We start from the raw sequence: 15,901 nt of genomic DNA, 5'->3' as shown, positions 1-15,901 counted from the left end.
AGCACCTGGGTACAGAATAAATCTATTTAAATATAGCAGCCTGAAGTGCTGGAGGACAGGGAGAGCCATGTCCTGCTCAGCCATGGGGAAATTCAGTTTTCAGTGTTGGTGCTTAGGAAGAGAGAAGCTGCCCTTGCAAACAGACACTGATGGGAAGAAGCAATGGATAGAGCCCAAGAGTTTTCTTTAAAATGGATATTGGTTAAGCACACACAGAAAGGATGCTGTCTCCCTCAGCTGTCCAGAGCAGCCACCAAGAACTCATAGCACATGGAACAGCTCCAGATCCCACTCACAGCCCTGTTTTGGGGACTCTCCTCACTGCAGTGTCAGAACAGCTCCGAGTTCCCAGCTGCAATTCTGCCACCCCTTCGTGACAGGGAGCTTCAGCAGAGACCCAAACATCAGATCCTCTCCCAAAACCAGAGCGGAATGGCAGCACAAACATCTTTTCCCAAGGACTTACAGAAATCAGAGGCAGAGCAAGGAACTTTCCCTCCATTTCTCAGGTACAAGACTGCTCCTAACACGGGGCTTGCTGCCCACGGAGCCCTGAGCCCAACACAGCACTCACAGCACCAGGCATCCACTGCTCTCTAGCAAATCCCTCTGTCCACGAGTTACAGCTGCAAGAACTGCATGGAAAAGCCAACAGGACACAGATTTTGTGCTTCTGAGATCATTAAGGCAACACAAGACATGTGTTGACCCAGACATACTTCCCTAACTACGTACTTGCCTCTACTCAGCATTATGGTATGCTGGACCTTGGAAGAGCCCTGACTCGCATGAGAAATGTCCTCCCTCACCCCAGCAGCATGGGAATCGCCTTGCTGGGAGGCTCCAAGTCATCCAGTAAAGTAAAAATGTGCAAAGGAGCTCCAGCCCTGGGCTTGGCCAAGTGCAGCAGAGCGGTGTCGAGGAGCGTTACCTGTGCTGTCAGCTCAGAGATGAGTTGTGCCCCACAGCGGGACCATATTTCATGGAGATGAGCAGAATTTCCAGCAGATTTAAGAGCAGACATCAGGAAATGGATAATGCTTCATACCTTGACATGCCTCAGACAACTGGGGGAATGCATCCGCTGGCCAGGCGGGAGCGGCAGCCAAAGGGGCTGGGAGCAGCACGGAGCTCTCTGCAGACACAGAGTCCCAAAAATCCCTTCCCTGAGACCCAGCCCCTTCCCTGAGATCCAGCCCCTTCCCTGAGACACCTTCTGTTCACTGAGACACAACCTGCAGCCACAAGAGCTGGCTGCAGAACACGTAGGGTGAAGGTACAGGTGGTTTTTGCTGGGCACTCAGCAAGAGAGCGGTCAGCACCAGAGCAGTGGGACACTGACAGCACACAGAGGGGTAAAGGACAGTGGGAAAAGTGTCCCTGAGCTCCAGGGCTGACAGCACTGCCTGAGTGCAGTGGGATCTGACAGGAGGTGGAACTATGCAAATTGTAAATGCCTGGTGTCCCACGTGTGGAGTGCTGCAAGCCAGAGGAAAGAGGAAAATGTCTGGCAAATAAGGTGTATGGCTGTGAAAAACCAGTAAAGAGAGACATGTCAGGATTTTATGTCATTTCCTAGGAGTAACAGGGACACCAAGAAACCTGAAACAGGAAAGACAGCTGAGGTCATCAGAAGCAACCTCAATCCCTCTGCCCCAACATCCACCTTTAGAATATTAACTTTTATTTTTAAAAAATGAAAAAACAAGCACATCCCCTCACACCTCCAGCAATCACAAACATTACCCCTGCTTTCCTCTCCTCTTTCTCAGTCCAGGCATGTGGTGTTTCCCAGACAGCTCTGAGAATAGCAAAGATGTTTTGTTGTTACCACCCAGCCCCTGCAAACCACACACTGCAATCAGGGGCTGTGTCCCTGCTGCTCAGGACGATGGATAAAACCACATCAAAGTAAGAATATTGCACATGAACATACCTGTAGTGGATGTAACTGAAACATTCAGTGATCACCAAGGGGTTAATGTCTAACACATGCCACTCACTGCAGTCAGGTGTTATGATCACATATTCATCATCATCTGTTAACCCTTAAAATGACCTTTCCCAGTACAATTTCGAAGGTGACATGAATAATTTCACTGGGGGATCAGACATCCTTTCCCATCCCGGCTGCACCCATCCTCTCACCCCATCACGCAGTAACCAAACCCTCCCTGCTCAGGGAGGTGCAGACCCCTCCTTTCCTTTCAAGAGGAAAAGGCCCCGCGGCAGTAACAATTAAAGCTTTGTAGGGAGATCCGAGCTAGTCAAAGGGACCAGCCGCTAGGGAAGGACAGGAGAGCCATCTCCAGGCCACTGCCACCAGCGCAACCTGGCACTGAGGGACAGCCCAGAGCAGCTCCCAGCCCCAAAACCAGAGCAGAGGCATGCCTGCAAACAAATCCATTCAGAGCTAGTGCTTTTCATGCTTTCACAGCCCTCAGAAATGTGTGAGAAATGAGTTAACTGGATTAGAAGAGGCAAACAGCTCTGTAAGATTGTGTTTCTTCTGCCAGCACCCACAGGCATCAGCTGAGACTGGCACCTCGTTGCAGAGCAGGCAGCCCTCGCTGCCCACAGCTGGCAGAGAACCTGGCACAGACCTGCAGCCTCACCTCGCACCTTCCACGCCTTCCCCTGAAGCCCAAGGTGTTTGTCATCCCCGGGGATGGGACCCTGGGGCAGGGATACGGCTCTGGGAGGCCAGCCCAAGCTCTCCCTGGGCAGAGGACACCCCAGGGGATGTGCCCAGCCCAGCAGCTGTGGGAAAACAGAGCTCAAAGAAGAGGCCAGATCCAGTTCCCAGAAACCCTGCAGTGCCCTCACCCCATCCAGCAGCCCCACACTCACTCAGGAGTCAGCTCTTCCCACCCACAGCTGAGGAATAATGAAAAGCATGTTTAGGGCCAGAGCAGGGACTGGGACACGGCCCCAGCATGGCATGGATCTGCTTTCATCCAAACCATCTCAGTTAGTCCCCAAAGCAGGGCCCAGCCATGCTGCTGGCTGTGACTGAGCTCTGCTCCCCGTTCCTCTCCTCCACCAGTGCAGCAGTGCCACAGCCCAGGCCCCAAGGGACCCTCAGGGCACAGCAGCAGGAGCTGTGTGAGCTGAGCAGCTCTCCCTGTGCATCAGTGCCAGAGCCCACAGCCCCCAGGGACCCTCAGGGCACAGCAGGACCAGGTGAGCTGAGCAGCTCTCCCTGTGCATCCACACTGGGCCGTGGTTCTGGGAGTCAACAGCACAGAACACATCAGGTATCAGCATCAAAGAACTACTTAGGTTGGAACAGACATCTAAAATCATGGATTTCAACCAGTATGTCACTTCTGTGCCCAGAATCTCTTCAAGAACAGTTTTGCCTCACATGGTTTATCATTCCCTCCACTGGCCCAGCTTTCCCTGCCTGTGCTGACCCCTTCAAGCAGGGACCTGTGGAGCAGATCAGAGACCAAACTTTCAGGTCATCTATTTCCCCATCCCATATTTCATGCCAAAGTCATGTATCACAAACACCACTAGGATGGTCTGCACGTCTCCAAGGTCCCTCACAGCATCTGAATGAAGGCAGAGCAGTTTGTATTCATCATCCTGGCAACCTCCTCAGGGGAAGGCACACACCACATTTATGCCCAGGCACAGCCAGGGGGTTAGGTGCCCTGCCTCAGCCATGCCTGAGTCACCCATGGAAAAGCCAGCTCCAGGTCAGTGAAACTCGGATATCCTTTTGCAAATATTGCTCCAGGGCATTAGCAAGAGCTCCTGCACCTTTGCACGAAGATGCTCTGGGGTCCCTGAGAGCTGCATGCCCTGGGAGCAGTGACAGCCAGCTCGGGCATCCCTGTTATCCTGGCACCACGTACAGCCTCAGGGCTGAGACCCCACCTTTGGTGCTCGTTCAGAACAAAAAGCTCTGGATCACATCACTGGGGAGTCCCCTTCCTCCCCAGCTGCCCAGCACCCCTGTGAGGAGGAAGTGGAGCCAGCACAGCACCAAGGATGGGCTCAAACCCTGCCACCCCCTGCTCTCCTGCATGTCCCTGCCCGGTGGCACAGGCTCTGCAGCCCAAAGCCCCGGGCTGCTGAAACTCCCACCAAAGCTCTCAGGAATGCTTTGAAGTGGCTCAGACCAGAGGAGAAAGCGCGAGCAAGAGAGATGGCCAGAGGGATGAGAAGGTGCCACCCGCACCCCGCAGAGGCAGGATGCTCCCGCAGGTAAATCCCCACCAGGGCACCGGCTGCTCCCAGCACAGCCCTGCACGGGGCACGGAGGGTCTGGAACGGGCCAGTGTGGGAGCAGCCATCCTTCCCTGGCCACAGCTTCGCTCCACCCTGGCTTGAGCGCTTCCTCTCGGCGCTGCGGTTTCCCTCCCAGCGCCGATGCCCAGCACCGCTGGGAACGCCCAGGACAAGGCAGGGTGAGCTGAGCTGAGCTGAGCTGACCCGAGCCGAGCCGTGCCGAGCCGAGCTGTGCCATGGGCTGAGCCGAGCTGTGCCATGGGCTGAGCCGAGCTGTGCCATGGGCTGCCTGCGAGGAGGGATCACATCGCATCTGCCAGTCTGGCACAGCCACCCCTCTCTCCATTGCCCTGCCCTGTCCTGGCCACCCAGCCGCGCACAGAGGGGACAGCACACAGCGACACAGCCCGTGCCTGTCCCTGTCCCTGCCGCCACAAACCTCCCCGAGCAGCTCCACGGGCCTGGGAGCAGTTCTGGGAACCACTCAGACATGCACCACTGGGCGGGAATTGCGGGGGGAATTAAATGGAGTTATTCATTGCTCTGCCTGCCCCCTCCAGCCTCTCCCCCCACGCACGGGCAGCTCGCTGAAACCCACGGCAGCGCTCCAGCACAGAGCTGGGAGCAGCCCTGCAACACGCACCACGGGAGGGCAAAAACCCAGGGAAGACACTTTTTGGCAAGCAGGAAAAGCTCCGCCACAGCACACACACACACACACACACACACACAGAGCCAGGAGCCAACCTTCGGAGCAGAACCGCGTCTCCATGCCAAGAGCTCGGCGATTTTCCTGCCTCTCCCCGCTCGCAGCTCTGAGCTCACAGGCTCAGCATTCATCCCCCCGCGCCGAGCGGCACATGGGAGCGGAGGGGGGAGACAGGGGCTCAAATGAAATCCAGACCTAGAGAGCAGTTTCTTCTTCCCCCCTGCTTCCCCCTTCGCCCCCCTCCCGGCTTCTGCTGGAATCACCGTCTGTCTCCAGGGCTCAGGAGGATGGGAAAAAAAGAGGGGGAAAAAAAAAGAAAAAAAAAAAAAAGCAGAAGGGAAGCATTACAGGAAAAAAAAAAAAAAAAAAAAAAGGAATCGGCTGAAATCCACTCGGAGCGGGGCTGTTCCTCTTCTCAAAGTACAGAAGCTGCTGGAAAGGTAGGAGGGCAGGGGCAGAATATAACATATGAAAAGATCAATAGCCTACCTGAAATCCGGTCCCTCTCCATTACTACGGGATATATTTAGCATCCGCGTGTCACGGCCGTCCCTTTTTTCGGTGGCGTCCCCTTCTTTCCCCCACTCTCCCTCCCTCCTTGCCTTGCCTCCTCCTCCTCTTCCAAAAAAAGCTCTTTGTCTGGTCTAATTTCTTCAATCTGTTGCAATCATGAATGCATCCAAATTACCACATTTCCATGTGCTGATCATATGTTTGTGCTCCAAACTGAAGTAGCTTTGTCTCTTTGAAATGAAAAAGAAGAGTAAGAGAGAAAGAGAAAGGAGGAAGAAGAAAGGAAAAGGGGGTACATGACCCGAAAAATGCTGTAACTCCCTGAAATACTCCACCAGGCGCAGGAAAACTGGAAATCCCGAGTCCTCTGTAAAACAGTCTTAAAGCTACAGCATGCGAGTGTCCAGGGGAACGCTCCAGCCTCCACAGCTCCCTCTTAATATCCACCAGGAGATGCTTAAGGAACTTGGCTCCTCACAATAACAGAGCGAACAACTCATCCAGCTTCTCAAATCTCTCCCCACTTCCCCAGTCTTATTCTCCGGCTATTTCCTCTGTCCCCTCCTCCTTCCTTGGCTCCAGCATTTTAAAAGAGCGCAGATCCTGCACGCTCCCCCCCTTTTGCCAGGTCTGAAGTTTCGATTCATGCATAAACTATTCGGCTGATGAAGGCTGACTTCATTCCAGCTCAGCATCACGGGCTGCTGCTGCTGCTGCTACCAGGCGGGACCGCCTCACATCCCCCGGTCCTGGGGAGCCCCTCGGGGGCTTCCCCGCCGGCCCTGGCACCGCTTCGCCTCCTCCCCACGGCCAGGCAGCGAGCAGCAGGATTTCCGAGCTGCAGAAGCGATAGTGAAAGTCTCTGCCCCGGACAGGAGCTTTCGGTCTCGTCCCCGGTGTCGCGGCGCACTTGAGGTGGGGTTTGAGAGCAGATTTACCTCGCTGGGATACCCGGGCAGGGCGTGGGGAGCAGAGGGAGCAGAGCAGCCCTGCACAGCCCGGTGCTGCCCTACAGAGCCCGGTGCTGCCCTACAGAGCCCTGCCCAGCCCGGTGCCCGGTGCTGCCCTGCCCGGCGGGATGCAGGGATGTGCGGCTGCAGGGATGGGCTGTTCTGCTCGGAAACTTCCACTTGGCCGCCGGCCCGGGCAGGCAGCGGGGACACGGCGATAGCACCTCCAGCGGGGGCTGCCCACTGCCCGAACACCCTGCACGACCCTCCCGAGCCATCCCACACTGATTCCTATCGATAATCAGCCAGATGCAAGGGCTCAGCCTCCATCCCCAGAGATGGCAAAGAAATGGCTCAACCCCCATGCCAAGGCCCTGCTGGAAGGGAAGGCACAGCTGTTCCACAGCCAGCTGTGCTGACAGGACCCTTGTGTGATCAGCATGGTCCAACAGAGTTTTGGGCCCAAAAAGCTCCCAAGTTCATATGGAAAAACCCAAGTGTGATGGCTGTGACATAGCCTGACACTGCTCTCATACCCTGGGCAGGACAGGTTATTGCCCAGCAGGATGAATAAACCCCCAAGGAAAAACTCCAGGCACTGCTGAAAGCTTTGGACAGCCTGGGCTTACATTCTATCACTTTTCAACATTGAGGATTTGTCCCATCCAGCAGCCCATGCAGTATCAACATCCCCAAATCAGAGGGAGGAGCAGAGCCAGCACCCAGCTGTGGGGTCAGTCCAGCCCAGCCCAGCCCAGCCCAGCCCAGCCCAGCCCAGCCCAGCCCAGCAGCAAGCCCTGCACATCCCAGCAGGCAGCCCCAGGGCTGGGAGCAGCCCCAGGACAGCCCAGTCCTTCGGGAAGTTTCTCTCCAATGTCTCTCTTCCCCCAGCATGTTATTCCCTGGGCAGAGATTCCTTCCCAAATCCTGTTCATTCACTCTTGGCTAGCAGAGCTCTGCGTGTTCCTGCTGCCAGAGCCCAAGGCACTGGAGGGGACAATAAGCAATGTTTTCCTGCTGACAGGCTCAAACCACGCTTCCTGCCCGAGACCTCAGAGGTGCTGAACACAAAGCAGGGACACGGGGGAGCTGCACAGCCCCGTGGAGCACAAACCCCACTGCACTGCCTCCAGCAAGCAGCCTCGTGGCCAAGCTCCTGAGCTGGGGAGGAAGGGAAAAACCCCGGGGAAGGCTGGAGAAAGGAAGAAGGTGAATGGAAAGGAAGAAGGGATGGAGGCAGTGAGCATTTCTCCAGACTTTAACCCATCAAGAGCCAGGTGGCTGGGAAGGATGAAGGCACCAGGAGGCACTCAGGGAAGTGAACCCAAACTGTGCTTAATGCAATTGAACTTGAAATGCACAAAACCTCCAGGTAGCTGCTCTCATTCAGACCTGAAGTACTCATGCAAATTTTAATGGATTCACTTTAAAGGTGCAGTCATGTGTCTCTGAAGCAATGCCCATAAAGCATTAAAAGGGAAGTAATGGGGTGCCTGGATTGAGGGAGGGGTACCCCATGATGTCAGCATCGGGGTTTGTTCCCTTCAGAGGTGTGCTTCCAGTGACCCTCATGTTCCAGGCCTGGGAATTCCCCATTTTGCTTAGTTTTTGAGAATCTTCTCAAATGTCTGCTCAAATGGGTGTTCAGTGGTCTGTGCACTGTACAAGTGTATACAGAGGAAGAAAATGTACATTCCATTTTCTAGTTGTACTGCTAAAGGGTGGGGGGAAGTCAAGCACACCCAGATTTCAGGAATGAGACAGAGAACTCTCTCCCTTGGCCAGGGCTGCCTTCTTGGGGCTCAAACCACCCAGGGCTAAGTTTTGGGAAAGCCACAAGGAGAGGGAGAGGCAGGAGCAACCTTAAGGAAGCCACTGCTACCTGCTGCAAAAACAACCCCAACTTCCACTGCAAGCAGTGATCAGACACCAAGGAGGGGCCCTGCTCTGCTCACAGGGCTGGCACAGGGTGCTCTCATTTTCCCTCACACCTTTGGACATTGCCATGGGTGGCTGCCAGCAGGAAGCACTGCCAGGTGCAGAGAAAGCAAGGAAGGAAATCACTAAAAGGAAAGTTGAAGGCTCAGCTGGAGCCCTCTCTCCCCCACACCTCTGTGGGGCTCAGCCAGCAATGCCCCAGCCCTGTGCCAGGCCAGGAGCTGCTCTTTGTGCATGAGCACAGGGACAGCAGGGGCTGTGGCCATGGCACAGAGCCCAGGGCAGCCAGCAGGGCCTTCAGGGCTATTGCCACTGTCACCAGCCACAGCAGTGCCACACACACCTGCAGCTATTCAGGTAGATCTTATTTGCTGCTCCTTGTCTGCCTCTCCAGTTTTATGTTCTGGGGAATTTCACCTGACAGAAGAGCTGTTTTCTTCCCTGCCTAGTTCAGTGCAGTGCCTCAGTCACAGCCTCACTTCCACCAGGTTCTAGCACATCAACCAGCTATCACCTCATAGCCCCAGCCCTGAGCTGGAGCTCCATTCAGGGATCAGAGCTTCAGGCTGCACTGGGAAAGGTGCAGGAAGCAGCCAGAGCAGCCAAAACCTCCAGGGCCTAGAGAGGAAAAATGGGGGTTCAGCTGCTTCTTTCACAGGCTATCTCAGCTATCTGCAGCACTGGATATCTGGGAGGACAGTGTGGCAGAGCACAGCATTCCTAAATCAAATTATGTTCAGTGAAGCATTTTCACAGGAGGAAATACAGGTCCAATCAAGTGGTCCAACTCAATCAAGTGTTAATTATATTCCTCTATGCATTTTACCCCCAGGCTGGACTGAGCCAGCAATGAGAGTATCTGAGCCTCCATGGACTGTTTGCTTCAAAAACCTTTCTTTTACATTTTTCTGAGCCTTGATGATGGGGAAGAAAGAAAACATTGGCTAAAACTGTTCTTGTCATTTGGAAAAAAATTAAAACCAAACCAAGGTACTCCCACTCTCAGTGCTGCTGCCTTGCTCTTTGCCAGGTGTTTCTTTTCCTCCTCACTCCATCCCTCTCTCCCAGCTGGGCAGACAAGGAGCCCCTGCCCAGGCTGCAGCTCTCAGCTGCTCCACATGTGCTGCCCAGCACCATTTTGCCACTCCCTGCCTATTTCTTAGGAAAACCTCAATTTGTTTAACACAGGGCACACAAATCACTCAGCTCCTCCTGAGTTACCAGCTTCCCTAAGCCAGGGACCCGGCCTGCTCACTCTTTAACACTCCTGAGCTGAAGAATTAGCAGCAGCTGGCAGGGCAGAGTGAGAGGCGAGGCAGGGCTGGGCACTCCTCACCCTCCTGGGAGAGAAGGAACTTCAGATAAATATTAGCTCCTCTGCTGATGTTTTCCTTCCTAGACCCCTCCCTCCCATTAGTCTTGCCCTCTTGACCCTCTTTGAGAGCCCCAACAGGGGGGTCACTCCCTGCTGGACAAGGCAGAGCTCCACGGGGCACTGCTGAATTTGCTCCTCTGCTCAGCTTTGGTGAGACCCCAGCTGGGTCACTGTGCCCAGCTCTGAGGTCCTCAACATCAGAAAGACATGGACTTGCTGGAGAGAGTCCAGAGGAAACCATGAAGAGACCACGAGGGCTCAGCCCCTCTGCTCTGGAGCCAGGCTGGGAGAGCTGGGGGTGCTCACCTGGACAGGAGGGGGCTCCAGGGAGAGCTCAGAGCTGTGGCACAGCAGATTTTCAGTGTTTCTCTTAGGAAAGCCCCAGGAAGGATGGATTTTTCTGATGGATTTCACCGTGTTACTGCCCTGCAACATGACAATCATATTCCCTTTACCTCAAGTGCCCATTGCTGAAGAAAGGAAGAAAACACTCCAAAACTGGGCAGCAGACCCTATTTTCATTCAGCAGCAGAATCCTCATCTCCTGGACTTTTCTGAGCATCATAAAACACTTTTGACCAAAAACCAAACCACAAAAAATTTAAACCAAGGAGGACTGCTCCACTGAGTTGGTCCATCAGGAATGTCTCTTGCTCTTGGTACTTTTTAAAGAGCTCACTTACTGCTTTCATGGCTACCAAAATTTTGGCAGAGAGACTTCACACTCACCCTGGAGGCTCAGAGGAGGCTGTGGTGGGCACCAGAGCTCCAGAATTGGCCTCTGCCCTCGGGATGAGGGACAGCTGAGCAGCCAGGAGCTGGCCAGTATGCTCGGAAGCAGTTTGCAAACCAGCATTTCAGCAGAAAAAACATGAAGAAAATAAACACCAAGGAGAGATTGGTGTAGCTGAGAGAAATGTGGCCACACACAGCTGAGGTGAGCAGCACCCATGAGCTGGCACACACAGGGCAGGGCAGGGCCCTCCCTCCTCCTTCCATCCATTCCCATTCCTCACAGACAGGGAGTCTCCCCTGCCAGCTGCCCCACTCCTCCAGTGCCCCCTGACAGCTCAGCTGGAGTGTGTCCTGTCAGTGCCACCAGCCCCAGCAGTGCCATCAGCTCCTGCACCCCGAGCCAGCCCAGCTGTGCCCTCACAGGACAGGGCTGGGGCTGGCAGAGGTGACAATGAACAATGAACATATTTCTCTCTCTGCACTCTTTCACTCTGGAGGACTCAGGATGCTTTCCTCCGTCCTTTAAAAGGGGAGAGGACAAACAAATGAGATAAACCCACGCTGCACTGCCATTCTCTCTGCTGCATGTGATGTCAGCCTCTATTGAAAGGGCTCTCAAGGCTTCCTCCACAGATGGCTGGTGCTGAGGTGAGAAATAACCCTGCTCAAGGACTTCTGCTCCTGTCCTGGAGGAGCCACACTGCACTTCTACATTTCCTTTCCTCGGGGGAACCCTGTGGACCATGTCAGCCCTCATCAACCAATCTACATCACGCTCCAGTGCAGAAAATTGTTATCTTAAAACACAGTCAGCAGCTAAAGCCCCCAAACATTGGAGAGCATTAAAGCCCAGGTCATTCCTGAAGCACTGATTTATGTTTGACTGTTTTCCTCACACCAGAGTGCACAGAGCCAGGTGCTGTGGGAACAGCATTGAGATCTTCCTCCTCACCTGCAGTGCTCAGCACCTTTGGGGGCTCAGTGAGATCCAAAATGAGACTGGAGCTGGATCAGAGGTGTGCTAAGGGAGCAGGACGAGCAGGCAGCACTCAGCACATCCCTCTGAGCAGCCCCCAGCCCAGGGCACCCAGCAGCACCCCAGAATCTCTCAGCTGTGCACTCCCTCCTGTGAGCACCCCCAGCTCTGCTGGCAGCACGTGGGAGCCCCACAGGACCAGCCAGGCAGCTCAGAGTCCACGTGCCAGCATTACACAAGTGTCCCAGTGTGTCCCTGCAGGACCGGGACACCTGAGCTGGGAGCAGCCTTTAACCCCTTGGTGCCCAGAGCGGCGATCACCAGAGCTGTGCTGCACAGGAGACTCTCCAGGCTGGCTGCTGACCAAGCTGCACCCTCTGCTGTGCCCTGCAGAGGAGGAAGGCCGTGTGTGATGAAGGGACACGTGTGGAGGGAGGGTTTGTCCCAGGGAGCCCGAGGGGAGCGGGTGGCACACGGGGACACTCTGGCAGGAGAGCTGCACAGCTGGGGTGACCGGTTTGGTGCCTCGAACAAAGGGGAATAGAGGCTGCCCGAAGAAATTCGTATGACCTCATCTAAGGACACATCCAGAGCCATGAGGCTGCAACCACAGGCTCCAGTTAACCCCTTCACCGCAGCAAAAGGCACCTCTGAGCTGCAAACACAGGCTCCAGTTAACCCCTTCAGTGCAGCAAAAGGCACCTCTGAGCTGCAAACACAGGCTCCAGTTAACCCCTTCAGTGCAGCAAAAGGCACCTCTGAACTGCAAACACAGGCTCCAGTTAACCCCTTCAGTGCAGCAAAAGGCACCTCTGAGCTGCAAACACAGAATCACAGCAGAACTAGGGTTGGAAAGGAATTCCAAGAGTTCACTGAGTCCAACCATTAGCCCAGTGCTGCCGTGTTCACCACCAAACCCTGTCCTTGAGTGCCACACCCACACGACTTTTGAACATTTCCAGGGATGGTAATTCCACACTTCCTTGGGCAGCTTGTTCCAGTGCCAGACCACCCTCCCAATGAAGAAATTTCTCCTGATAGCTGATCTAAACCCCCCTGGTGCAGCTTGGGGCCATTTCCCCACACACCAGAGAGGTGCTGACATCACAGTGCACATTGTGCATCCCTCCAGGTCCAGCAGGACCAGAGGGATGCACTGCCAGCCTGGATGCCAGCAGAAGTACAGACAATGCAGGACAAGCTGAAGGGCTGCACCAAGGTCTGCAGGAGGTTCCCAACCTCAGTTTGCTCAGATGCCTCAGTGACACGAGTGTGACAGATCTGACAGCACTCCCCTGAGGAAAAACCCCTCACACACCTAATGGTTTTTATAGCACTCTGAATTTGCTTATGTAACAGCCATCATGCACGCTCCAGTGGGGAGCCCCAGGCTCCTGACATTCCTTTTGTTTATCTCCACTATTCTGGTTAACCCAAGCCTCACAGAAACCAGTTTCTAGACTTGTGCTCTCACAGACTCCAGGCTCAAAGAGAGGAGATGGTCCTCAGGACAAGGTACCCAGTCAAGAGGTGGAAGCAGCAAGATCTGTTGTCATGTCTACCATGAATTTTGAGCAATCCAGATGAGTGAGCCCTGCTGAAATCCTGCTGTCACTGTTAAAGTGATGCTGCCAATTTAAACCATGCCCACAGCTATGTGTGTTCAGCTCTTCCACCCACCTGGCCTCACAGCTTTCCATTCCAGTGCCCATGGGGAAGGATCCCTGGACTCGCAGGCAGTGCTCAAGGCTCAGCTTTCAGGTTCTCTGCTGCTCTATTTTCCCCAGCTATGAAATAGGAACATCCATAACTTTTAAAGGGAAAAACTAAATAAGACGAGAATTATCTGTGCCCATCTTGTTGAAATTTTCAAGTAAGACTAATATTTAAATTTTTGTTAATCCCAGGTACCAGAGACCTCCGGGGTGCCCTGGACAGTGTGGCAGTGCAGGGACAGTGGGGTCAGTGGGGCAGTGTGGCAGTGCAGGGACAGTGGGGTCAGTGGGGTCAGTGGGGCAGTGCAGTGACAGTGGGGTCAGTGGGGCAGTGTGGCAGTGCAGGGACAGTGGGGTCAGTGGGGCAGTGTGGCAGTGCAGGGACAGTGGGGCAGTGTGGCAGTGCAGTGACAGTGGGGTCAGTGGGGCAGTGTGGCAGTGCAGTGACAGTGGGGGCAGTGTGGCAGTGCAGGGACAGTGGGGTCAGTGGGGCAGTGTGGCAGTGCAGGGACAGTGGGGGCAGTGTGGCAGTGCAGGGACAGTGGGGTCAGTGCAGTGTGGCAGTGCAGGGACAGTGGGGTCAGTGGGGCAGTGTGGCAGTGCAGGGACAGTGGGGGCAGTGGGGCAGTGTGGCAGTGCAGTGACAGTGGGGTCAGTGGGGCTCTAGAGCTCATACCCTGAGCAGCTCACAGACTCAAACCACAATCTGCACCTTTGAACCACCTCACTTCTCCTGCATGCCCACCCCACACTGTTCCACCCACTGTGGCTTCTGGCCCAGCTACCACCATCAACAGGAGGGGTGAACGAGAGGCTCGAGCTGGTGCAAACAAGATCTGCTTGGGAGTCCCCTCGCTTTCTACCCAAGAGAAGCATTCAGCTGTCCCAGCAAAGGTCCCAGTGAGTGCCCCTTTCTAACAACCCAGAGAGCTGGCCTTGACTTCCTGCCTCTCCAAATTATGCCCTGCACTTCCAGAAAGCACCGAGACAAGTTGTGGCTGATCCTCAGCCAGCTGCTGACGAGGCAGAAGCGGGGCCGCCGCGCTCTCGCGTTTTGGATGGAAAAGCCCTGCCTGCCCCGGCCCTGGCAGGCTGCCCCTGCTCCAGGCAGCCTCACAGCCACACAAAGGCTGCAACAGGAAAGCTGAGGCACCTGCTCCCCTCCCACCCCTTTGGGACCTCTCGTGAACAAAGCACCTGAGCCACAAACAGCACTGGGCCAGAGCAGTGCTGCCAAACACAGCTGGAAGGCATCGTCCTCCCTGCCTTCACCTACACAGGGAAAATGTGCTGCTTTAGCTCAATCAGTAAACTCTGCCTTTCCATGGACCCCCTCCTTGTGCTACCCTTGCCAGGGAAGTTCCTTCCTCTTTAGCAAAAACTGAGTTGTAGGCTGGAAACAAATCAAAGTAGAGCACAGCTGGCTGCCTGAGAGGAACACGATCTCGATTCCTTCCACTCCAACTGCTCTGGGCTGTTTTCTGGCTGAGCTGTGAACACACCACTGCTCCACATGGCAAATGTCAGCAAATATTTCTGTGCTTCAAATTCATCAGGTAGAGTTGTAGGAAAATGAAGTGGGAGTAACTTCCCTGACACACCATTCCTAACTCATGCAGTTGACACTGGGACAGCACCCAGAGGGACCTGGACAGGCTGGAAGGGCTCCTGTGACCCTCAGGATGTTCAACAGGGCCAAGGACAGCATCCTGCACCTGGGTCAGGGCAGTCCCAACACAGGCTGGGCACAGAAGAGATCAAGAGTGGTCCTTGGGGGAATTGGGGGTGTTGGTTGATGAGAGCTCCATAAAACCCAGCAATGTGCACTGCTGGCCAGAAAGGCAAACGTGTCCTGGGCTGCAGTGCAAGAATTGTGAGCAGCAGGTAAAGGCAGGGGATTCTGCCCCTCTGTTCCACTCTCCTGAGACCCCTTCCTGCAGAGCTCTGGGGCCATCAACACAAGGAGGGTGTGAAGTGCAGGGCAGAGGCCAGAGGAGATGCTCCAAGGGCTGGGGGTGACCTGGAGGAGGCTGCAGGGAGAGCTCAGAGCCCCTTCCAGTGCCTGACAGGGCTCCAGGAAAGCTGGAGAGGAACTTCTGAATCCCACCCCAGGGCTTACCTGGGCCTACAGTGCAGGGCTGAACAAAACCAGCCCCACAGCCTGGAACTGCTGCTCACCAGGCACTGCTGGGTGCCAGGGCCACACAACCTCTTCAGAGGGACAGGAACAGTTCAGGCACAGGAGGAAGTTTCCAAAAGGGGTCAAAATCAGTTCTGCAGCTTCCTACCCTCAGAGCACACCCCAAGGCAACACGTGGATGCGTGTGGAGCTCTCTGCATGCCAGGAGCTGGTGGCTATGGAAATGCACATCACCCCTTTCTTTGTTGAGGGTGGCAAAGAGCCCAAAGCGTGTGAGCCCCGTGTGCAACGCTTCACTTGCAACCACTGCTCAGTCATCCCAACCCCAATTTATCTTTCTCAGGAATAAAAGCTTCTGGGTGCAAGGCCAGATGTGCAGAGGGGAAAATTTGGACCTGAAACAAGGGGAAATTGAGCTGCAGTTATATGGAGTCATAAATATTTACTGCAATGTAAACTGAAGGACTGAACTGCTCATTTGATTTTTTAACTTCAAAAAAAATATTAAAATTTACAAGGTCTCTCAACAGAAAAGTAGAAAAGTATATAATTAGAGTCTAAGGAAAAACAAGCTTGAACAAATGTGCTGTGTCTGTCACTGTGGATTCCCT

General features: G+C 54.6%; 1 protein-coding gene across 3 annotated transcripts in view; it reads right to left on the bottom strand.

Moving 5' to 3' along the window:
• SEPTIN9 (septin 9) overlaps positions 1 to 15,901 on the bottom strand; it is a 134,592-nt gene that overhangs the window by 93,522 nt on the left and 25,169 nt on the right. Inside the window, exon 1 of one of the 3 annotated variants that reach the window (XM_033076719.2) lies at positions 5,438 to 6,437. The exons of 1 other annotated variant lie outside the window; for it this stretch is intronic. In XM_033076719.2, coding sequence (XP_032932610.1) covers positions 5,438 to 5,459 — 22 coding nt within the window. In that variant the 5' untranslated portion in view covers positions 5,460 to 6,437. Of the gene's footprint in view, positions 1 to 4,986; positions 5,180 to 5,437; positions 6,438 to 15,901 lie in introns of those variants that run through there. One more of the 3 variants, XM_033076718.2, reaches the window with a different exon arrangement.

This window comes from Catharus ustulatus, chromosome 20, assembly GCF_009819885.2.
Source record: "Catharus ustulatus isolate bCatUst1 chromosome 20, bCatUst1.pri.v2, whole genome shotgun sequence".
NCBI lineage: Eukaryota > Metazoa > Chordata > Aves > Passeriformes > Turdidae > Catharus > Catharus ustulatus.
The sequence above is the reverse complement of the archived record's forward strand: the minus strand, read 5'-3'. Positions and strand labels throughout refer to the sequence as shown.